The following is a 25,312-nucleotide window of genomic DNA, read 5'->3' on the forward strand; positions in this document are numbered from 1 at the left end:
GAGGTTTAGTAGTGAGTGTGGCCTCCACGTGCCCATATATCTTTCCTGCAATGCCTGGGTCTGATTCTGAAGAGGTGGTGGATGCTCTACTGAGGGATCTCCTCCCACACCAAAGCATCTGCCAACTCTTGGACAGTCTGTGGTGCAACCTGCCATTGGTAGATGAACAGACATGATGTCACAGATGTGCTCAGTTGGATTCAGGTCTGGGGAACAGGCTGGCCAGTCCATTACATCAATACCTTCATCTAGCAGAAACTGCTGACACACTCCAGCCACATGAGGTCTAGCACTGTATTGCATGAGGATGCATTTGGACTCTGTCTGATGGAAGCGCTGGAGTGACAACATTTTCACCATTTAAAAGTCACCAAAACATCAGCCAGAAGACTTAAGGACGGAGAAGTTGTCTGTGGTCACCGCTTAAAGAACCACTCCTTTATTGGAGGTGTCTTAATGATCGCCAATTGTTTCCACCTGTTGTCGATTCCAATTGAATAAAATGTGAAATTGATTTTCAGTCAGAGTTGCTTCCTAATCAGACAGATTGATTGACGTGGGACTGACCTGAAATAACATTGAGTTGTTTGGGTGTTCCTTTTAGCTTTTGAGCTATTTATATTTGACAGTAACAGTATTTGACAGTTTAGTATTTCCTTAACTTTAAAATACATTTCTTCTCAACGTGTTTTCAGTGACAGAATAAAAGGAGAAGGATGGAGAGGTGGAGAAGAAAGAGACAGAAGATTACCTTTGTGAAAAAGTCAACATGAGGAGACATTTGGTTCTAAGTCAAAGTCTTTAATCACCAAAAAAAACCATAAACCACTGCAGAGCAGGCCAGCCAAACTAACAGACTAGAACTCGAACAGGGAATCAGAGTGAATGGACGAGCACAGGAGGAAGGCAAAGGCAGGACTTGAATATACACAGAACAGACAAGACACAGGTGAGATCAATTAGGACAGATTGGGACCAGGAAGTAAAACTAGAACTGACACAATACAGCAACCCTTCAAAATAAAACAGGAAACAGAAACTCCAAACCTGACAGAACAAAAATGGAAACAAAGGCAAATAAACCCAAACCGTGACAGAATGAGTGAATGTTTTATTTATTTTTTATTATTTTGAAATGGTGTGATGCCCTGTGATTTTTATCAATGAAAAAACCGACCCCCCTAAACTTAAAGCCTTTTCTCTGTGATTTGTTTGTGAGGTAAAGATGTATTGGCTTAATGTTGAGAGCAGACTTTACTTTCTGTTTCAACACAGTTTTAACGATTTTTCTTCCAGTTGTGTTGACTAAGCTTTTTTTTTTCTATCACAACAAAAAACGGAAAGACCAAATAGTTCAGACGTGAAACCCACAAAAAAAAAAAAGAGAGACGGGTCTTGTGTTCAGGGGAGGAACTTTGCTGTGAGAGGAGTTTGTGGCTACAGAGAAGAAGGAAGCTCTTCAACATCAGACCAACATGAAAGGAACTGTGGCTTGTTTTCTGCTTCTCAGTAAGTACATGTTTCCTTTCTCTTGTTGTATTTGCACTATACTTGAATTTATAATCAAATTGATTTTCGGTGGGGTTTTTTTAATGTTAAATACCACAGAAAAATGACAGGTCCTGTCAATTTTGTTTTTCCTTCTGTACTTTCGTTTTGACTAAACCTCAAACTCAGGGTTAGAATTCCGTCACTGGTGTTGGTGTTTAATGAAGGGTTTTGACAAACCAGTAGAGCATTACAAAGATTGTCAGAACTGTCAAAAGTCATAGAATCTTGTTCTAGCCATTTTTTGGGATGTTATTATACTAAGGATCTTATTCCTTACTCAACAGATTAATGTGTCAAACTCTGGGAGGAAATAGCACTGTTACCAAGAATATAAGTTGTATTGGAATTTGTTGATTCAGGCAATCAAATCAAAACAAAAAATACTAAATAAGACGAAAAAAATGCATATATATCTACACATAGATAAATAAAAATTTCGATTATTAATCATGACTTTATTTAAAAAAATAAAAAGTACACTATGTAGGGGTGGAATGACCTATTAATGGGGCAATTACCATAATAATGATGAGCTATTCACATAATCCAGTGAGGGTCCTTGGGCAAGACCCTTAATGCTACTTTCTACCTCATCATCCTACCACAATAAACAGCTGCAGAGGTTGTAAGCAGGTAGAGAGGCAGGGGAGGGGCTTAGACTCACTGCTTCTGATTCCAGACCACACAAACTAAATGCTGCTTTCTAATAAATAAATACATTTTTAAAAATTGTTTTAATTTATTAACGTAATATACTTTTTTGGGTTTACTGGATTTTTTGAAAAGTGAAAGAAAAGAATAGGAGTATGCATCAAAGTAAATGTGTTTCCATAATCTCAATACCCACCAATTTCCCTTTTAGTTGATTTTAACTGCTAATTTATTCTGTTAGTTTTAATATAGGCTATTTTATGTATTTAATTTCATTTTATGCATCTTATTCTCAATTTTATATTTTTTCCATATACATCTATTGTATTCAATTTTAGTAACTTATCATGATATTAGTCCCAGCATTTCTTGTGGGGATCTTTTCCTCCAGGGCTAGCCGGCTTGCTCGGTGGTTGTTGCCGCGGTTGTCGTCCTTGCTGGGGCAGCTGGAGTTTGACTTTGCAGCCTTACGGCTGTGAAGTGGTCTCTGTTGCTGTCCCAGTCTGGGTGGGTGCTGTGGCGATGCTCCCATGGCCAAGCTGGCTCCTGGTATGAAGAGATTCCCAAATACTGTTTCCTCACAGTAGAGCCAAGCCTTACTTGTTTTTTTATTTCTTTCTTTATTAGGGCCCGAGCACGGAGTGCAAGGACCCTATTGTAATTCGAATGTTTATTATTATTATTATTATTATTCTACCGGAAGAGTCGCCTTTTTGAGGCCTTTAACATACCCCAAAACTCACCAAATTTGGCACACACATCAGGAGTCGCGAAAAATTTCGTATTTTATAGGAGATTGGCATGGGCGCACAAAAACGGCTCGATAGCGCCACCTACAGTGACGTTTGTCCCGACGCCCCGCATACGCTTTAACGTACAAGCTTGATTTTTACAGGGCATGTTCTTCAGATGAAGACTTACAAAAAAGTCTGAAAGGACCCACCTGTCACTCGCACAGGAAGTCTGATATATTGAGGTCAATATGTCATTTTTGCTCTATTTTGGACATTTGCAGGCCTCGCTCTAGAACGAACTCCTCCTAGAGATTTGTGAATAATGACTACAAACTTTGGTTTTGTAAACTAGACACATGTCCGATGTTAAATTGCGAAGCTTTTAAGTTTTTATGGTTGTTTGTGACCGTGGCGGCGCGTAGAAATTCGACGTTGTTTCGAAAACACGCCATGAAAAGAAAAATGGCCATTACTCAGCCATGCATAATCCAATCTGATCCAAAATTGATATGCATGATTGTAGTCTGACTCTGAACACATCTGCAGTGAAAGAATCTGGAAAAAGTGTAGCGCCACCTGCTGGCAAGAGGAAATGACATGTTAGACTTGGAGCATCACTGCTCCAAGTAGGATGAGCCGACACACCTGAAAATGACGTCCACCTGTTGAAAAGCCATTGAAGTTTACTCTGACAAAAAACCATAACTTTCAATGCGGGGGTGTGGTCGTGACAGAGCGGCAAAGTTGGGCATCTCGCTATGCACACAAAAGTTGCTCTCACGTGCACATTCCTTGTCCAATCTCACTGAAATTCAATGGATATGATGAAGCTTCTATTCTGAACCCATGGATATGACAATCTTGGACGAGCTCTATAGCGCCACCTAGTTATTGCATTGGGCACATTCTGCCCTGTATTTTCTCTTTGCTTTGTCCGATGTGCATGAAATTAAAACTGGAGATACTCAGAAGGGTCCTCTCTCATCGTGTAAAGTTTCATGGGTGTACACCTGACGGTGCCTGCGTAACAGGAAGTGGTCGATTATGTGCACCCAAATAATAGAAATTTATTATAAATCAGCCGTTTGTCTCAGGAAGCTGAGATTTCAGAATTAGATGCCTTTAATAACCTCCAGCTTTGATATGTAACACTATAGGGTCTACGAGAAACTTCATCACTTGATTTTTTTAATGAAATTTTGGACTGAACAAAGATTTTTAGCATAAATTCTGTTTAGGTTATCAGCACCAAGAATTCAACTTTCATAGGCATTTATGTGCTACTGCTTCCTAAAAAAATTCAGAATGATTGAAGTTACAGGTGAACTTTTAGAGAACATTTAATCCAAAAAGGTCCGAAAACGTCTTTTTAGGCAAAACTACAAACACCTATTTTTTTTCATAACTTAATCATCATATATCAACACCATTTATTTTTTTAAATGTAGGGATCTGTGTTTGCTGCCTTCCATATTTTTTTCAGAAGTCCAGGTGAAACAGATGATTTTAAAAAAATCCTTTTTCATCCCAAAACCTGTGCTTTTTCCGTCTGGACTCCAAACAAGTGTGTTTTAAAATTACTTATGCTTCAAATATCCACACCAAGTTTAACACGCATATAGCTGAACATGTCTAAATGCTTCTTGAATATTCTTTACAGATATAAAATGAACTGGTCAACTGTAGGATGTCATTTCCTCTTACATGGTTCAGTCTTTTCCTCATGCTGCAGCCTGCTCCTCAATCTTTCCTGTTGCTGGAGTCAAATTTCACCCCCCCCCCTCCCCCCCCCACACACACACACACCAGCTGCCTGTTTATATGCTAACTAACCCAGAAGTGAGGTGACAATAGTTTAGACACAAGAGGGAGGGCAGACTTCTTTTTCATTTGTTTTGTATGTCTTTCATAGATTTTTATGAATAATCATTGCTTTTCTAGTCATGTAAAATGCAATTAACTTAATATTTTATCTTTTTTTTTTTACAAACAAAACATATGAATGTGCTCCAAAACAAAACCCAACTCTCAGTACAGTTCTACAGATGTAACATAAGACTTAGACAGTAAATGTCTCTTTTATCCTTTTTTAATCAATGCTGCAACTTCTTTTCCTTAATATAAATCCAATGAAATTAAACTACAAAACCAAAAAACACAACCTATAGAAAATTTCTCTAAATAAATTATGTGTATATACAATATGTAGCACTTTTAAACAAAATAATAACAAATCCTTCCAATACAAGCACAGAAAAATGGAACACAAATTTTAAAACCCAAATTTGAAATGGCAATTTTAAAAAGATAATTTTTTCAGCCTGCTAAAAGTGCACAATTGTAAAAGCTCTTTTATATAGACAACTGTTTGGTTGCTTAGAGCTCTAAATATAAAAACAATGCCTTTATGGACGTGGCACGGATGGCACGGATGTTCAGCAGGGTAAACCCCAGGAAAGCGGCGGGACCTGATGGAGTTCCCGGAAAGGTTCTGCGGGCCTGCGCCGATAAACTCTCCCAGGTCTTCACAAAAATCTTCAACCTGTCGCTAGCTCAGGCTTTCATCCCTGCTTGCCTGAAGTCATCCCCTATCATCCCGATACTCAAAAAGTCCTCATCCACAGCCTTCCTCACGGACTTCCGCCCAGTTGCACTCACTGCTGTAATCACAAAGTGTCTGGAGCGGCTGCTCCTGGGACACATCAAAGACTCCCTCCCTCCAATCTTCGTCCCCCACCAGTTTGCAGAACAGAACAGATCCACCCCCACTCTACATCGATGGAAACTGTGTGGAGAGGGTCCACAGCTTCACCCTCCTGGGCACCACCATCTCTGCTGACCTCACATGGTCTAACAACACCATGACTGTCATCAGGAAGGCCCAGCAACGCCTGCACTTCCTGAGAAAACTTAGGAGGAACGACGTCAGCCAGGAGCTGCTGGTAACGTTCTACCGCTCAACCATTGAGAGCATTCTGTCCTATGGCATCACAGTGTGGTTTTCCCACTGCACTGAAGCAGAACGGCAGAGTCTCCAGAGAGTGGTAAAGACAGCGCAGAGGATCATCGGCTGCCCCCTCCCCTCACTGAAGGACATTTACCAGTCTCGCTGCCTCAGCAGAGTGACTAGCATCACCACTAACTCCACTCATTCTGCTTTCCCTCTGTTTGAACTGCTGCCCTCTGGAAGGAGGTACAGGTCCATCAGAACCAGGACAAACAGACTAAGAAACAGCTTTTTTCCATAGGCAATTATCATACGGAATGCACATACGTCCACCAACCACACCTCACTCTAATTTTACTACAATGCGTGCAATATCCTGACTGTCTAACCGGGTCACTGTGCAATAACTTGATATTTATTAAGCTGTGCTCACAGCAACTCATGTAATTCCTTTCTATTTTATTCACAAATATTTAATATTTAACAGTTTCTGTCCATATTGTTCATTTTTTGTTAAGAGTTGTAAATACAGTATTTCTTTTTCTATTCTATTTTTATTTTTATTTTATGTAACTCCTTCACTCCAAGGCTGCTGCAATTTCATTGTATCCCCATGTACAATGACAATAAACGATTCTGATTCTGATTATATCACTTAGACACAGATGGAGAACCATATCAACTGGATTGGTAACAGCAACAACCACCGACCAAGCCGGCAAGCCCTGGCAGAAAAGATCCCCACAAGAAACACTGCAGGCTGTTCCATAAAAAATATAGTTTTACCATTGCCTTGCAGATCACAGTTGAAGTGGTTTAGTTTTCCTAAAAAAATTCAGAATGATTGAAGTTACAGGTGAACTTTTAGACAACATTTGATCCAAAAAGGTCCGAAAACGTCTTTTTAGGCAAAACTGCAAACACCTATTTTTTTGCATAACTTATCTTTCAAATATCAGCACAAAAAAATTAAAAACGGTAGAGATCTGTGTTTGCTGCCTTCCATATTTTTTTCAGACTTAAAAGTGTAACAGATGATTTATAAAAAATCCTTTTTCATCCAAAAACCTGTGTTAAATCTGTCTAGACTCCAAACAAACATTTTTTTATGGTAACTTATGTTTCAACAATCGACACCAATTTTCACACACCTATAGCTGAACATGTCCCATAGCTCCCTGAATATTTTCATAGATATACAATGAACTGGTCATTCTAACATCTAGCATTCTAACATCTAACATCTTACATGTCAAAGCCTCTCTCAGCCTGGCTCTGCTGAAGGAGTCGTGTTACAACCCCGCCCCCTCCTGCTGGGACCCCTGCTATGTAAATTAGCAAGCAGTGAACAGAGAGATGAGGAGTAAGAATGGCCATTACTCAGGCATGCATAATCCAAAGACAGCCAGTTAAACACTGAAAGACATATTTTTCGGTATGTCTTTCATACATCTTTAGTATTAAAAACTCTCCAAGATGAATGTGCCTGACTCCACCTGCAGGTGGATCACAGACTTCCTGACGGACAGACAGCAGTATGTGAGGCTGGGGAAGCTCGTCTCAGATACTCGGACCACAAGCACCGGATACCCCCAGGGCTGTGTCCTTTCACCCCTGTTACTCTCCCTGTACACAAACAGCTGCACAGCTGGTCACCTGTCTGTCAAACTCCTGAAGTTTGCTGACGACACCACACTCATCGGCCTCATCTCTGACGGAGATGAGTTGGCCTACAGGAGTGAAATAGCCAGGCTGGTGTCATAGTGCAGCGCTAACAACCTGGAGCTTAATGCTCTGAAGACAGTGGAGATGACAGTGGACTTCAGGAAGGCCCCAGCCCCCCTCCCCCCTGTCATCCTCTGTGACTCCCCGGTGACCTCTGTGGAGTCCTTCTGCTTCCTGGGAACCATCATCAGCCAGGACCTCAAGTGGGAGCAGAACATCAGCTCCATCACTAAGAAGGTCCAGCAGAGGATGTACTTCCTGAGGCAGCTGAAGAAGTTTCACCTCCCTGAAAAGATGCTGGTAGACTTCTACGATGCCATCATCGAATCCACCCTCACGTCCTCCATCACAGTCTGGTTCGCTGCGGCCACGGCCAGAGACAAGGCCAAGCTGCAACGCGTCATCCACTCAGCAGAGAAGGTGATCGGCTGCCACCTCCCGTCTCTCCAGGAGCTGCACATCTCCAGGACCTGGAGGCGGGCAGCCAGGATTGTAGCCAACCCCTCTCATCCAGGACATAATCTCTTTCGGCCCCTCCCTTCTGGCAAGAGGCTCCGGTCCATCAGGACCAGGACCTCGCGCCACAAGAACAGCTTCTTCCCCACTGCAGTCAGCCTGCTGAACAGTACCCCAACTCCCCCAGGTGACCCCCCCTCCCCCCCCGCCCACCAAAGGACTGTCGGTGCCACTTACAGGCCCCACCATCCCAGCCCATCTGTGCTCCCACTTTAATTCACCTTACTCTACTGTATATAGTGTGTTGTTGTTGTTAACTTAATTTTTAACTTATTCTTAATTGCACTATACACCAAGTCAAATTCCTCGTTTTGTAAAGTGCGCTCTACTGAACCTGGCAATAAAACTTTTTCTGATTTCTGATTCTGATTCTGATTCTATTAATCATTGTTTTTTATTCATTCAAAATGCAATTAAATCAATATTTTATCTTTTTTCTTTTCCTTTTTCTTTTTTTTTATCTCTTATATCCTTTTTTATAATCAATGTTTGAACTTCTTTTCCTTTCTATTGTCATGGTTTCAGTTTGTTGTCTTGTTTTTCGCTTTAGTTCTTGTTCTGTCTTGTTTGGTTCTGTTTCCTGTTTTATTTTGAAAGGTTTCCTGTCTTGTCATGTTTCTTGAGTTTTACTTCCTTTGGTCCCCATCTGCCCTAATCGTGTTCACCTGTGTCTTGTCTGCCCTGTCTGTATATAAGTCTTGTCTCTCCCTTCCTCCTGTGCTGGTCCATTAACTTCTGCTCATGTTGATCACGTCTTCTTGTCTGGCGTCCATGTCCCTTGCCATGCCACAGTAAGTTTTTGTTTTTAGTTTTGTCATCCTGCTCTGCAGCGCTTTTTGCTAGTTAAATAAACCCACTTGCCCTGAACCCGTTTGCCTCCCGTCTCTGCGCCTGGGTCCTACCTGCTCTCGAGCCTCCCCCCCACACGACATCTATACATCCAATGAAATTAAACTACAAATCAACAAACACAACTGATAACAAATGTCTCTAAAAAATGATGTGTATATTTGCAGAACCTTAAAAACACCAAACAAATAACAAATGCTTCCCAATTAAAGCACAAAAAATGGAACACAAAATGTAAAACCCAAGTTAGAAATTGCAATTTTAAAAAGATACTATTTCAGCAGCTTTTCAAAATCAATCACCAATTCTACTCTTCTGTGGATGAAACAAAGAACTCCAGAACAATGAAGCCATTTCTCTAAGTCTCTCTCACCTTCAGTTTTAAACAAGGTCTGTGAAAATCCACCATACATTGGTCACATGAACTCAGAGACCTGCTAAAAGTGCACAATTGTAAAAGCTCTTTTATATAGACAACTGTTTGTTTGCTTAGAGCTCTAAATATAAAAAAAAATGCTTTTCTATCACCTAGACACAGATGGAGAACCATATCAACTGGATTAATAACAGGGTGGCATGTTTAGGTTTAAACTTACATCAAAAGACAACATGAAGCTGTCCATCACATTTTTGACCTAAACATGTAAACACATCCTTGGCTCTGCGGTTAGGAAATGGTATTTGGGAATCTCTTTATACCAGGAGCCAGCCTGGCCATTGGAACATCGCCACAGTGCCCATCCAGACTGGGACAGCAACGGGGTCCACTTCAGAGCCGTGAGCTGCTGTGTTTAACTCCAGCTGTCCCAGCAAGGGAAACAACTGCAGCAACATCCACTGACCAAGCTGACAAGCCCTGGCAGAAAAGATCCCCACAAGAAAAACACTGGCTCAGGCAGGCTGGTCAAAAAAAAATAGTTTTGCCATTGTCTTGCAGCTCGCAGATCAAGTGGTTTAGTTTTCCAGTAATGTCAGTCAAGAATGCAAGTTCAGATTCACAATGTTCATATTCACCATATTCAACAGACATCTCCTCCAATAGCACCTTAAAAATCCTGTGCTGTTTTGCTTTGCAGCTGAGGTTGTTTACGATTTTCAGAATAAGAGTCATTATATGTCCAGAGCCAATCACTTCTGCACATAAGGCCTGCTGGTGAATGACGCAGCAGTAATGCAGACATTTTGGAAAGTCTGGGTCAGCTTTACAGTGAGTGATGAAACCTGTTTGTCTATTGATCATAGCAGGAGTCCCATCTGCAGTCACTGCTACCAGCTTTTCTAATTGTACCTTTTTCTGCACAAAAACTCCTTCACCGTGTTATACATTTCAACTCCTCTTGTAGTTGTCTGTTAGGGCAGATGTGTCAGGAGTTCTTCTCTTGTGGAAACCAAAAGCTATGCTGTACTGTTGCCGTCCACAGACTCATCACACTGGACGTTAACCACCTGCACTTTGCAAGATCCCGGTCCAGCTAATTGGCCAAGTTATCAGACATAGCTGACACTCATCTAGACATTGTAGTGGAAATTGAATGAGTTCTATTGTTCTCATCCTTAGGGACAGTGATAGCAATTATCATCATTGCTTGAATTTTTTTCATGCTATATGCAAAAGTCTTTGTCCCTTAAGGCAACAGATTACAGCCCCCCCCCCCCCCCCCCCCCCCCAGGCTGCTGTCGTATTAACATTAGCTTGGAGCTCCAGAATGGACAAGAAAAAACGACGAGAATGGCTCGAGCAGGGCGTTGCTCACGGGGCGGTCGCTCGTGCCATGCGGTCGCACGTGCTCGGGCCCGCTAAATGCTACTTGTAGCTTTAATTGTTCATTTATTGATTTATTTATTTATTTATTTATTTATTTATTTATTTATTTATTTATTTATTTATTTATTTATTTATTTATTTATTTATTTATTTATTTATTGATTGATTTATTGATTTATTTATTTATTTATTTATTTATTTATTTATTTATTTATTTTTACAGTTACATAGTCATCATTCATTGTACGTGGGGGTCATTGGTAATATGTTTTAACGGAGGGGAGTGGGAAGGGTGAAGGGTGGGTTGGGTTTTTACTGTAATACTGTGTTTTCTGTTTTTAATGTTAAAGCGCTTCGAGCTGCACAAATGCATGAGAAGCGCTATTTTATACATAAAGTTTGATTGGATTGGATTGGATTGGATTGGATTGGATTGGATTGGATTGGATTTGATCTCACTCATCTTGACTCTGGGGGTTTGACAGACGGAAAAGTCCATTCAAAGTTGTAGAAAATTGACAAAAGATCAAAGGAAACATCTGAATCCAGTTTAGAAAGGAGAGGAATTAAAACACTCCAAGGATAACGGAATGCAGGCAGTGTCTAAAGTTAACACTTGCAATGTGCCAAATAAGACCAAATTAACTGTTTGAGAGGTAAAAGTTTTAGCAACAACTACCATCTAGCTAATTAAGGTTTGCTCTTAATTAGACTAGTGTTGTTATTTAGCTCATTGGATTTTATCTAAACTCTTCTGCTATTCTCATATATAATTAATATTTCAGATGTAATGTACACAACCATTTGTCTTTTTTTGTTCAGTTTTATGTGACAATCTGAAAAACAGAAGAAAATGTTCTTTAGTTTCCATTGATGTTCATTCATGAAGCCAACGGAAACGACAGAAATCAATTCAGTCTTGTTCTTGCCATTGAGCTGGCTCCTCAGGACTAACATTTCTTTTGGAGGTATTTAGCTGTTGCAGCTTTTCTTTTTTTATTGTTTTGCCTGTTCCACGTTGCCATTTGCCTGCGGAATTCCAAGATAACTGTCCTCAATATCTGCTATTGTTCCTTCTGGGAGTGAGACCCCTCCTGTGTGGACTACCTTGCCTCTCTTTGTCACCATCCGGCTGCATTTCTGGAGCCCGAATGACATCCCAATGTCAGTACTGTAGATCCTGGTGGTGTGGATCAGGGAGTCAATGTCACGCTCGCTCTTAGCATACATAGTCTTGTCGAATATTTTGGCTGAGAGGGTTCAGACCTATGCAGAACAGCAGTGGGGACAGAGTTTCACCTTGGTATATACCACATTTTATGGACACTTATGCAAGTGGCTTCCCATTGGCTTCAAGGGTGGTTTTCCACAGCTTCATAGAGTTTCCTATGAAGGCTCTTAGAGTCCTCTTGATGTTGTACAGTTGTATTGTGTTTATTGACAAATGCTCCTGGTTTGGGGGGCATTCTGGAAACTCCACAAGATGTCTAGCTCTGATTAGACAAAAAGTGGGAGGGTTCTCTCTGGGTTTTTGTCTCTATTGATGTCTAGGAGACTGATCTCTTTTTAAACTAGTGGTTATTGGTGGAACTGCAGCATTTGGTCATTCTGGATTTGTTTTAAATTGAGGACTGAAAGGTGGAGGCTTGGAAAGGAAGAGAGAAAGTTCACTGTGGTGTTAAATTTATCTAATGGCAAAAGGTAACACTCTAAGAAGAACAAAAAAACAAAGCAAAGAGGAAGATACTGTGGTACAAAAACAAAAAAATAGCTAAAAAATGGTATAATTATTGTTGTGAAAACATCTTCTAGAACAGTGTTTCCCAACCCTGATCCTCTGGGAACACTGTCCTGCATGTTTTCCATGTTGCCCTGCTTATGCACACCTGATTCAGCTCATCATCAGGCTCCTCAGAAGCCTGACAATGACAGTCATCAAAGGAAGGATGTGTTTGAGGAGGGTAGGGTTGAAAAATGGCAGGACAGTTTTCCCTGAGGACCAGGGTGAGGAAAGTCATCATCTACACAAAGTTATTCTGTGGTCCGTGTGAAACTAAGCTATACTTTAACACCATTGCAGGAGTGCTATGTCTTCTCCATCCGGGTACAACAGGAGCGTCTGTTTTAGACACCACAGGGGTATATTACTATGACTATGATTACACTGCAGGTAAGTTATTTTTCCTTAAAAACATAATTTTTTCACATCTTGATGATGAAAAAAGTTTGTTTTATGTCAAATTATTTTTAATTAAAAGTATTTTTTGTCAGACTCACTTTTATGTCATAACTTAATATCATATCATTGTCTACATGACAGACTATCCGGAGTTCCCCACTGCAAAAAGTAAGTCTCATTGTTAAAGTCATCAAAAGTTGAGTTCATAATAACTAAAAGGTTCTCAATGAAAGTGTCTTTTTTAAACAAAATAGATTTTTTTATATATTTAATTTTAATTTGTAGTCAATTTTTCATTTGATCACAACAGGACAGAACTTTTGACGTTGCCACATCAAAAACAACGTGGTACTATCTCATGTTCGTCTCTTACAGCCTTGTGTTATCCAAACATGGAGTATTGATATCATGCAGTTTCAACAATTCATTCATGGCTGATTGAGAACGTAGATAATTATGATATGATTCAATTCTAAATAGAAAACTTTGCATTCTGAAAGAATCTTGTATCATACAATAGTATTCCCCTAATAACATAAAACGTTAGGGTTGTAGTTAACTGTTGCTTATGCAGATTCATTTTATGTCAATTTTAAATAAACCTGAGACAGTTTTGCTGGTTTTGATTGTTTTCAGATTCTGAAACAAACTCAACTGAGATTCTTCCAACAAAACCGCCTGACTATTTAGGTAAAACATCATAATTGTTGTCGTTACTGTCTTTGTGTTTCTCAATCAAGCTAGAAATTAAATAACAAAGCATAAATGCAATTAGGCCAAACTGTGGATTTTAATCAAAAATGAACTACAGTTTTTGTTATACAACAATGATTCATTTTAGTCAGACTTACTTTAAGGTACTGTAAGTTAATTGAACGCTTCCAAAATGTTGATCTTTATGTACTTAAGTTACTTTGAAAATCCTAGTTTAATTCCGTCAGGACAACATTTCTTTAAACTCTTTTCTTAGCTTTAAAATTTTAGCAGCAACATGATTTGTGTGAAAGGATTGAGGATATTTGAAAGAAAAGACTCATGCGGACATCGCTTCAGTAAATGGTTAATAGTTAACAGACAGAGCTGAAAGAAAACATCTGTCCAAATTTATGAGCTTTATCAAAAAGTATTTACATTTTACCACTGATCATCTTTTGATCCATTTTCTAAGCTTTACCAGTGGTCTTTTAATTATAATGATGTCATTTTTAGACAAAATTATAAAACCTGTGTCTTTTTCTAGGACATAGTTTCTGCAGGTCAGCAGGAGTTGATAGAAATTTGCCTCTAAGTTGTGCGCAGGACCTTTGGAGTAGAGTCCCTGCCTCCACTTCCTGTCATTCATCTTTGTACATGGTCTCCATCTAGCTTACAGCCCCTCACACCCCCAACCAAACATTACCGGTGCAACAAAAATGGTGGGCAATGTTGGAGCTATCTAGCTGTACAGTTTTGAGTGTGATGCCAGGTAAGACGTGGAAAACAAAGACATGCATGAATCGTCTACAAGTGGATGCATTGGAATGGAGCAGAGCAGGGAGCTTGTGACCCGACCAGCGTCACAATAAGCTCTTATACAAATCGCAATTTTTGACTGCTCGCAACATTAGGAATAAAAAAAATGCTACGAAATGCAATTTTTAGTTTAATTTTCTTTATATATGTCTTCTATCATCACAAAATGCCATAGGAACATGTTAGGAACATGTTAAAAACACCAGAAACCTTATTCTCATCATAGTGGGTATATAAAAGTTTGAAAGCAGCTGTATAAATAAAGGACTCAATGAGTCAAAGCCTTTACTAGGCGTGGGTTTTATATGCATATGTAAGAACTAGTTTAGAAACTAAGTTAACTGAGTACTTTAGCCTCATGATAAAACAGTCTGGGCCTGATTACTTTATCTGTAGGTGTCCAGTAATCTTGGAGCTGATCTACCAAATCCTGCTTTCTTCCCTAAAAGCCACTCCTCTTATATTATTATTGTGTGCATTAAGTTCATTTGCTCCTGTCAGTTTTTTCCAGAATTGCCCACACCGCAGGGTTGTCAACCTCCATTATTGTACCCACTGCTGTACAAACATTAACATATCAAAGTCAACGTCTGTTAGTGTGAAGAGAGACTCAGAAGTGTCAAAGAAGCAGAAGACAAACATAAATCAACATTGGGAGTAAAGCTGAGGATTCAGAAGTAACAAAAGGACAGATAAGGAGGTAGTGACAGGAAGAGACCATGTCCTAATCAGGTCCTGATTGGCTACAAGCACAGGTGTCAAACTCCAGCTCCTGCAGGTTTTCAAACTAAGCTGCTAATGTAGCTTCTGATTGGCAAAACATACCTGTTCCAGGTAATCAACTGCAGAAAATACAGGGTTTCTGAAAAACCAGCAAAGGGTCAACCCTCAAGGCCTGCTACTGACACCCCTGGACTACAGGGTATACAGTATTTATTTCCAATAAAATGGTAATGCAGCAGCATGTTTAGTTCATGTTTTTTTAACACTACTGCTCAGATGTTTTAAACACCCAACTATCCAAAATCTTTTTTTTTTGTTCAAGGCAGGAAGTTCTTAGCTTAAAATGGAACACAAGTAAGTTGTCAATTTTCAGAATAAAAAAGTAATGTCACCTAAAATTGAATCATTTAGAATGACACACAAAGCCTTATTGCAGGAAACCCAATATTGATTAACACTTTAAATTGTTTTCATGGCAAATCTTAGAAGTTATTCCTAAAGGTGTTTAAACTTTTCCTCTAAATCTACAGCCTTGAAAACGTATCAATGTAACACTGATAAGTAAAGTTAAGCTGCTCTTTTCTCTTATCACTGCAGGTGTTCATCTGATTTGGGTGTCCTTCATCATCATCGTCTTGATTATTCTAGCTCTTTTTTTTATTGTCCTCTGGAAGAAAAGATTCTTTTCAGCTGGAAGGTAAACCTACAAGAAGCACAAAAACGTGTTTCCATGTCTTTGTGCTGGCTGACATTCATTGTCATATGAGGTCAAGATCAGATCAATGTCCCTAAAGTCAGAGGGGAGGATTATATTTTACAAGCAGGACATCAAGTAAATTACCTCCAAAAAGACACTCCACTCCTGAAGGAGCACTAGCATCCAATGCAGAGGAAAGGGAAGTACAGACGTGTCTTTGTGGATAGAGAAATGTGACTTCAGAATAGAGGGAACAGGAACTTTCCATTGAGTAGTATTTCTTACAAACTCAGTGGTGACATCCAGCAGAAGGCTAACAAGGGTTTGCAGGACATCAGCATCTTCATAACAGGAAATTTCAGAGAACTTGGGGTGTAGATGGTCAAAAAATGAGCAGAGTAAGTGAGCCTTAATTAACAGAAGCAGCAGTAAATGGTGTTTGAGAACTAATGATTGAGACCAGACTAAGATCTGCTTATGGTTCTTCTGTATCATCACAAACAGGAAATGATAAAAAGGCCTCACATAAAACTGGCCGCTGATCCAGCCTGTGCTAAACCCAATTAATTTTCCCTCATAGAGGCTTTTCAGTCCGTCTGCTAATTATTTTTTACAGTTTGAGATATTTCATCTCTTCTTTTTTTTCATTACATTTTGTCATATTGATGTTTTTCAGGGCTTCAGGTGAACAATGGGCATGACAATGTGTCACACAGGTAAGTTTGAGTCATTCACAGACATTCACTTTGTCTTGTTTAACAGGCTGAAATGATCATTAAAAAGTGTCTCTTGCAGGCCTGACGGGTTAAAAAGGAACAAAGAGGACAGACTGCCTCTTTCAGAGATTTCTCTTGTAAAAAAAAAATGGTTTAGCATAATATAAAATGAGCAAAGATGAAAGGAAGAATCATGTTTACGCTGAAGTAAAGGCTGAGTAGGTGATATATTGGAAACCAGAGTGAAATCGTTAGAATTCTTCCTTGTGTTTAGGCTGCTCCCTTTAGGTGTACCTACATCCAAATCATCCATATGATCCTCTCTTCTGCAACCTCCTCTCTCTCACCGTGTCCTCCATCACAACATCTATGAACCTCCTCTTTGGTCTTCCTCTGGTCCTCTTTCTGGTAGCTCCAACCTCAGCATCCATTGACCAACATTATCACTGCTCCTCTTCTTATGTCCAAACCGTCTCAATCCTTTATCTCCAACATCTACTATGGGCTGCTCCTGTTCATCCTGGTCCCTCCCAAAGAGAACCTCAACATCTTCATCTCTGCTACCTCCAGCTCTGCCTCCTGTCTCTGCATCACAGTCTCTATGAGGGTCATCATTTTTTTTTATAACCAAATGCTTATTTAAATAGAACTTTGAGCTCATGTTTGTGTGAAAAATGGCCGTGTTTTCCTGAATGATGTGTGGGTGAACCCTTGAGTGGACTCAAACATTTGATCAACTTGTTCCTGTCCATTTGCCTACAAAACTTGTGTTTTGTTTATCATGATCCAAAAAGCTTGTAATGTATATGCTTTACTTGAAAAAATAAAACTCTTCTTCTTGCTCTTTTTTTTAACATATAAAACATTCCTTTTTCATTTCTTTACTTTTCCACATTTGTTTCTTACATTTTGCAGACAAAGCTGAACTTCTGCACAACACAGGGATGATTTATTCAACTTCTAAACCTGTTTTTGTTCCTTTCTGGGTCACAGGGCTGCTGGAGCCTATCCTGGCACTTGTAGGAGAAGGCAGGGGACACCCTGGACAGGTCGCCAGTCTGACGCAGGGGCCACAATCAAACACCCATGCACACATGTAACCAAATACCCTATGAAACACGCTTTAAGACGGTGAGAATCCACGCAAAACAGTCTCCCATTGGTTCCCCATCCCAGACTTGAACCAGGGGTCTTCTTCAGCCCAACACAAGAATGAAACAAAAATATTTCATCTTGGTGGATAGGATGTTCAACATGTCTCATTTTATGTTTCCTATTTTCTGCATGTATGCATTGGGGGGGAAAACTATTAAGTACTATTTAAAGATAGGAATATTAGGAGGATCAATACCATAAAGAATAACATTTTGATTTGGAAATTCTATTGCTGCACAATGTTTTCCACAAAAATATAAAATGTTAGACATGTTAATGACCGACAGCAACACAATCAAAAATGTGCAATAGCATGGATGGACAGCAAGTGTTTCAAATAAAAACCCTACATCGTACATCCCAATGTTTATTACCAACTTTATCTGATTACGTTTGCTGAAAATCTCAGATAAAGACCACAGACCTACTGAATTTGGAACACATGAAAACAGTTTTTAGCCAAACTACTTTGTGATTTCATTTGTTTATTCAAAGGAACATTCTGGCAGTTCAGTCTCACAGAGAAATGTCGATGTGGTTAATGACAGTTCCGGCATGTGCGGCTTTCTACAGCAGAAACATGGCCGACAGCCACACACACACAAACACACAGACACACACGTGAACCAGAGGCAGTTGGTGAAGTTGTGTTAAAGTGCTGGCTGTGGCTCAGGGCTGCATGCGGATGGCTCCGTCCAGCCGGATGACCTCTCCGTTGATCATGGGGTTCTCGGCTATCGACGTCACCAAGTGGGCGAACTCTGCGGGGTCTCCCAGGCGTGACGGGAAGGGCACCTGGCGGGCGAGGAAGGAGCGCACCTTCTCTGGAAGACTGGCGAGGAGAGGAGTGGAGAACAGTCCTGCAGACAGAATTTATGGATACCTCCGTCAGTTTGCATCTCATCCAAAAGTCTTTTCTTCATTCTTTCTTTATAAAAGATAATGGATCATTTGGTACAGATTTGTTAGCTGATGTAACATTAAGCTCATTTAAAAGGTGCCATCATTGAAAGTCCAGTTTATATCCAACCGACAGACTCACTCACACTTCATTTCCCTCCAGTTTGATGAACCGAATAAAGCCTTTAGGTTCAACATGACTCAGTAGACCTGAACCATGAGGCCACTTCTTTTTTTGATTAATACACAGGACAACCAACATTTTAAAATCATATGATCTGCTACAAAGAGGAAATGAAAGTTCAATATTTAAAAAAAATAAAAAGCAGCCAATGTTAAATAAGAAAATCCATTCACAAACTCTGGAAAACAACAGTATCAGAAATTTAAAAGAACGTCTGGATTCCTGAAAGTAAATGTTGCTTCAAAACGATTCACAACAGCATAAAGGAAACCTAATTTAAAGCTTCAAAAAGACCTTTCACAAAACGTTATGCCCATTTTAATTCTACTAAAAATCACTGCGTTTCACAAACTGCAATGCAATCATTCTACAGAATGAACAAATGTTTAGAGAAAATGCATCCGTCTTGACTGTCACCATGCAGAGAATTGCTGATTTTCCAGCTTCATGCGGCAGAACGAGCATTTCCCATTTCTTCTCCTCTACAAGGAGGAGATCATTTTTCCTCCTTTAGCTCATTTCTGAGTTCCAATCTTTAGCTTGTTCATCTTTTTTGCAGAGATCTGCTGAAAGCAATGGTTCCATGTGCTGAGCTGTGCGATACTAAATAACAACAAAACCACACGTTTTAGGAAGTGACTTGAATGAGTGTCGTAAGCATTTCATCTTTTAAAGAGCTTAAGTCGTGGCTCCTGTCTGTGATTTTAACAGGACACTCTTTCTGCAGGACGGCTCCTAACTTCTCCTTCGGTCTGGAGATCTCACTAGAGATCTGGAGTAAAGGGGCGGAGTCATGTGATTGCACAACTGTTCTGTTGGGAATAGGCCCAAAATGACCAGAAGGACGATGAGAAGTCGTCTGAAAATACAAAACAGGATCTTCAAGCTGATCTGCAGACAACCAAAACCACTGGAACCTTTTTTCACAGAACAGACATGAGAAAGCAGGAGTGCAGGTTTCCTAAGGAACATCTGAAGGACTCAGAGAAGATCAGGTCCGCTTATTTGGCATCAATACTATGTTTGAAGGAGAAAGGCGTTTTTCTGCTCAAGGGGCTGAACGGGGGCTGAACGGGGGCTGAACAGAGGCGCAGTGGTTAGCGTTCTGGCCTCTGGCTGGTGTCTTTCTGTATGCAGTCTGCCTGTTCTCCTCATGCATGTGTGGGTTTTCTCTGGCCACTCTGCCTTCCTCCTACAGTCTCACAGCCTGCTTCATAGGTTATTTAGTGTCTCTACACCGTCCCTATAAATCCATGTGAGTGTGTGAGCCCGTGACAGACCGGTGACCTGTGTACTGCTCTGTCACCCAACAGTAGCTGGGTTTCCTCCAGCAGCCCTGTGACCCTGAAATAGTCAGCAGGTTCTGATGATGGATGGATGCAGTGGGTCAGCTGCACCACAGTAATGGAGTCACCAAAGATTCACCAAATGTTGAGTTAAAACTTTCTTTCAAGATTTCCCACAGAAAATCCAGGGAGGGGGCTGAAGGTTTGATCTCAGTCACAAAAAAAAACAAATTACTGCAAAGACGATAACAAAACTTGAACATGTGAGCAAAATTTTTTGATACGTTTGACTTTAGAAAGTCAGCAAAAGGTTTTCCACCAAGTAGAAAGTCCTGTTTAGAGAAATAGTGGCATATTTGACTCATTTGTTGTAAGAATGGGTATTACTATTAATTTTAATTTTTTGATCTGCTAGATTCAATTTGATTCAATTCCATTTTGAATTTAAACAGTTTACACATTTAGACATATTTGTATAGAAGTACATTCATAATTAAAGATATTCATATTAATCTGATACAGTTCACATACTGTAAAAGTTATTAGTGAAATAATAAATCAATGAGATCATTTACACCAGACAGTATTACATGCGTTCTCAAACAGAGAAGCTCCAACAAAAATAAATAAATAAATAAATTACAAGAATAACCGTTCCGCCTCTCCTGGAGGGCGTTTCTGTTTGGCCACTAGGTGGAGCTGGTGCTATAGCATTACACTTTATTCCAGAAGATTTGAGCTACAATTACTGTGCTTTAGACCAAAAAAATAGTAAGTTAAAAAATGTTTCCTTAACAGAGTTTGGGAAATTCCTGCCTGTGAGTCCATAAAGCTTCTCTTTTATTCAGAGATGTATGTTTAGGTCAAACGAACGTTAGCATTAGCCGCCCTATGGGAAATTCCATTATCTGTTAGTATCAAGCTAGTGGGTTTTAGCTTCACTGCTGTTATTGTTAGAACTACACAGTAGATGTATCAGAGTATATCAGTAATGTGCCATGAAAACTGTCTAGCAGTTTCACAGTTGAACACCACGATTGTTTCAAAGCTCGATCTCACCGAATCTCACGAGAGGAGTGTTAGATCACCGGAAAATTGATCTGTTAAGTTTAGATCGATTCAGATCGATTAATCGATTTTATCAACCCAGCCCTAATTAGTGTGTAAACTGATGTTTTCCATGCAGGTTTCAGGGTTTTTCTGTTGCTGTTCTGTGTCTAAATGTTGAAATAAATTTAATATTAAAATATTACACTTGTTTCTTTTTATCAATAGATAAAAATACACAATCACCAAAAGCTAAAAGAGGTTTTAATGTCAAGTGTTTTTTAACCAATTCAAGGCTTTTGCAGATAGACTTAATCATTTTAAATCTCTGTACTCCTCCTGGTGCTGCAGCTACAGCCTCATACAGACATCTAAACAGATTGTTGTATGAAATAAATGCATCTTTAAATCTGGTTGTTCACGTTCTGGACTGTTTTTCAAGTTTTTCATGTATTGCTTCACATTTTTTGCAGTAAATTATCTTAAAATATCAATTCTGTTTTTTGTTTTAAACAATTGATTCATGTGAATACCCAACAGTGTTTGTTTGGAGTTCATTAAAATGAAAGTGAGTACTGGTAGTTGTTTCCCAGCCACATAGAACAGGTTCAGGTTTGAGCACTAACCAGGTGCAATTGTAACAACTCTGATGCCCATAGGTGCCAGATCTCGAGCTATGGGAAGCGTCATTCCCACGATGCCGCCTTTTGATGCAGAATACGCTGCTTGTCCCACCTGAAAGAGAAACCGAGAAATGAAGCAGCTTATCTGAAAGAAGGCTGAACTTTAAAGCGTTGGTTCTGTGAATGTACCTGTCCGTCAAAAGCTGCCACGCTAGCAGTGTTGACGATGCAGCCTCTGTGTCCGTCTGCGTCCGGCTGGTTCTTCCCCATCTCCCCCACAGCCAGGCGGATCACGTTAAAGGTTCCTGCTATGTTCACCTGTCAGGACAGACGCAGAGCAGCGTGAGGCGTGATCTGAAACCCACATGTCTGTGTTTCCTTTTTCTGCTCGGCTCACGTTGATAACACGCTGGAAGTCCTCCAGACTGTGAGGGACGTCCTTCTTGAAATTGTATGTTTTGACCGCCACGGCGATGCCAGCACAGTTAACTGCAAGGTCCAACTTCCCGAACTTCTCTTTGGCCAGAGACACGGCTGATCGCACGTCTGCTTCTGACGTGACCTGGAAAAGGCAAACCATTCATGTCTTTAAAGGGTTCCAATTTTTAGGCACAATGGAGCCAAAGTTAGAACCAACATTAAACCTATGACTGCCCTCTAGTGGACGGAGAGGACATTACAGCAGAGACTTTTTTTCTTTTCTTTTTTCTGTCATGTAACCCTTGTGCTGTCCTAGGCACTTTAACATTGGGGGGTGGGTCATCTGGACCCCAGAAGACAGTGCTCTGAACCTTTTTTCTTCAATGATTTGTGATCTTCACTGGTGTCCATGGATTACATGAAATCTTTCCACCTTTATCCACCTTTGTCATGGTAGGGAGAACACGTCAATGTAAGGGTGGGGTCATCTAAGATAGCACAAGGGTTAAGCACAAATCTCTAATTTTTTTCTTTATGTTTACTAAAATATTGAATTTAGATTTCCTTAAAACAAACAGACATTGAAGAAGGGAGTTCCAGCTTTTCAGCTTATCATAGGATAGCAGAAGGGTTAAACATTATGAACTTTAGCTTTAATTTTGAATAAATGTGTGCTGCAGTTACACTGAACTGCTATTTTCTTACTATGTCAATTTACAGCCAATCTGCCAGATCTGACATATGGAAGAGTTTAAAATGCAAATTATGTTGAACTGTTTGTTCACACTAAAACTAAAGTGACAGACAGACCTGAACAAAAAGTAACATTTCCTAATGAGAGCATGTCAACCAACAGAACATGTTGTGACCGGATCTCAGAGGAAGACTCACGTCTGTCGGAGCGAAGGCACAGCGCTCCCCCAGGCTGGCCGCCACGGCCTCCCCATCAGAGGAAGGAAGGTCCACGATGACGGCAGACGCCCCGCTCTGCACCAGGCGCTCCACTGTGGCCCGACCCAAACCAGAGGCGCCGCCCGTAACCAGGCCAACCATGCCCTACCAAACACAGACAGACTTCAATTCTTCAATGGGATGAGTCAAGGGAGAGAACTGAGCAACTCTTTTTAAATGTCTGTACCTTCCACCATTTGAGAACGGACGTTTAAAAAATTAATTTGTATTTAAATCAAATGTGTTTAATAACAAGTAGAAAAAAATTAACATTAATAAATTAAAAAAGATCGAGTATTTTGGCAGTGATGCCCAGAAACGCTGACTTTTTAAAGCCCAAAGATATTGGTTTTTGATCAAAAATACATATTTGTTCAATGGGGAAAAAAGTATATTAGACACAGATCCTGCAGGTTGTCCCACTTAAACAGATGAGAGGTTTGTAATGTTTATCATAGATGCACTTCAACTGTGAGACAGAGTGGAAAAAAGAAAACTCACTGAATCTCATCAAATTGTTTTTGAGGAATGTTTGTATAAAAGCTGCAGGAAATGTGTATTTAGTCATTAAAAAATCCTCTCCATACTTTGCAATGTAACCCTGGTTTAACGACTGAGTCCAAATGTTTCCAGTAAGTCTTCACCAGGAATACTAACACCGCAGGTGCTACTTTGGTCCTTTCTCCCATCCGGATCTTCTCAAGAGCTGGGATGTTTTGCAGATGCTGCTGGAGGTCATAGACTTTGAACTCCCTCCATGGTTTCTCTATTAGACTCAGGACTGACTAGGCCACTCCAGAACATTAAAATACTATTATGTAACCCCTGGTTTTCCGGGTGATGCGTTTGGGATCATATGGTGAAAGATTCATCCTCAATCCTCTTTTTATATTTTACATTCTGTCTCTAACAGGTAAAGTGTTTGTGTGGTGAACATTACAGACGTTTCTCAGCCTTTTAAGTGGGACAAGTGTTTTGTTTTTGCCCCACTGTAAATAAAAGAATACTGATCTGTATTTGTCTTTTAAAAATAATAGTAACAATAATAATAATTACAGAATCAGGCAAAAGCAACATCAGAAAATCAACAAATCGTTATTGTTATATGTTTGTTTTTGGATTGATACATAGTAAACACAATCTTATCTTTATTTGCATTTTTCGCCCTTTGACGTAGATAATCCTATTCCCATTTGTAAAGGGCTTAAAGTCTTTAGGGAGACAATTATTTACTCGAACTGCATCATCATTATCATGTTAACACAAAATGTCATAAAATTATGTAAATGGTGTACAGAAGTCCATAAAGTCTTTTTTTTTTACTTGGGTAAGCATTAATAATGGAGAAGTCATTAGATTTAAATCAAACCCTCAGCTTTGTCGACCTTTTGAACGACCTCTGTTCTGCAGAGTCCAGCTATGAGGTTCATCACTGAGCTTCATGTTAGCTTCCCTGTCTGTCTGTCGAACTTCTGGACTCCACAGAAAACAAGATGGCGAATGGAAATAAATGCTTCAAACTAACAAACTAGTCCGCGTTAGGCTTAAATCTTCATTTCATTGCCCTGAAATGTGTTCATGTAAATGACGCCACGAGAAAAGAGAAGCAAATCTGTGGCTCTTTCTTACCTTCACACACCGAATGTTCGCCATGTTTGCTGTCCCGAGAGGTGACGTCACACCGAAGATCGTATATGTGAAAGATCCGTTCTTTGTCTACCATTTGCTAACTTGTCTTTTTTTTTTACCACATGTCCCCTGCTGTCATTATTTTGTGTTAAACATTAAAATCATTGTCATTGCTTTGTTTTGGATGAACTGGTCAATATGTTCTTTAAATGTGTTAATCCTCAAAGTTTTTTCTTTAATCCGTTCTTAAAGAAAACCAGTTCCACCTGAGTGATTGTGGTTACTTTGCAGTCAGACCCTTTAACCCAAATCAATGTATGCAAAATACACGATTTTTGTACTTTATGTTTATTGAAAAGTTGAAAAAAAACATCGACTGCCAACAAAGACATTAAATATTTAAAAAAAAAATCAAAATAAAATGTTATACTAATACTACTAAGACAGTACAAAATGGACGGAATTAATAAATTGTGTTAAAATTGCAAGGCTATTTAAAAATAAACGTATAATCAGTGTGAGAGCTCTTAGATTTTCCATCTTTGTGCCAGA

The 25,312-nt window shown here is 39.7% G+C and overlaps 2 protein-coding genes across 4 annotated transcripts; one reads left to right on the top strand and one right to left on the bottom strand.

The window, feature by feature from the left end:
* Positions 1 to 1,349: 1,349 nt before the first annotated feature.
* LOC144994030 (uncharacterized) lies at positions 1,350 to 18,078 on the top strand. 3 transcript variants are annotated; one of them, XM_078950176.1, is made up of 7 exons: positions 1,350 to 1,509; positions 12,819 to 12,908; positions 13,059 to 13,085; positions 13,554 to 13,607; positions 15,750 to 15,849; positions 16,526 to 16,565; positions 17,559 to 18,078. In XM_078950176.1, the coding sequence occupies exons 1-6, from the start codon at positions 1,476 to 1,478 to the stop codon at positions 16,548 to 16,550; spliced, it is 330 nt and encodes a 109-aa protein (XP_078806302.1). In that variant the 5' UTR covers positions 1,350 to 1,475; the 3' UTR covers positions 16,551 to 16,565; positions 17,559 to 18,078. The 3 variants fall into 3 exon arrangements, with proteins under 3 accessions (XP_078806302.1, XP_078806300.1, XP_078806301.1); XM_078950174.1 differs by lacking the exon at positions 1,350 to 1,509 and adding an exon at positions 12,540 to 12,742; XM_078950175.1 differs by lacking the exons at positions 1,350 to 1,509; positions 17,559 to 18,078 and adding exons at positions 12,540 to 12,742; positions 16,645 to 16,806.
* Positions 18,079 to 18,185: 107 nt separating this feature from the next.
* Positions 18,186 to 24,917, bottom strand: hsd17b10 (hydroxysteroid (17-beta) dehydrogenase 10). Its single transcript, XM_004071024.5, has 6 exons — positions 24,761 to 24,917; positions 23,072 to 23,236; positions 22,158 to 22,322; positions 21,950 to 22,078; positions 21,764 to 21,872; positions 18,186 to 18,580 (listed from the first exon to the last, which is right to left on the bottom strand). The coding sequence occupies exons 1-6, from the start codon at positions 24,782 to 24,784 to the stop codon at positions 18,390 to 18,392; spliced, it is 783 nt and encodes a 260-aa protein (XP_004071072.1). The 5' UTR covers positions 24,785 to 24,917; the 3' UTR covers positions 18,186 to 18,389.
* Positions 24,918 to 25,312: the final 395 nt, after the last annotated feature.

The sequence above is a fragment of the Oryzias latipes genome, chromosome 7 (genome assembly GCF_053564925.1).
Source record: "Oryzias latipes strain Hd-rR chromosome 7, Olatipes_Hd-rR_3.1".
NCBI lineage: Eukaryota > Metazoa > Chordata > Actinopteri > Beloniformes > Adrianichthyidae > Oryzias > Oryzias latipes.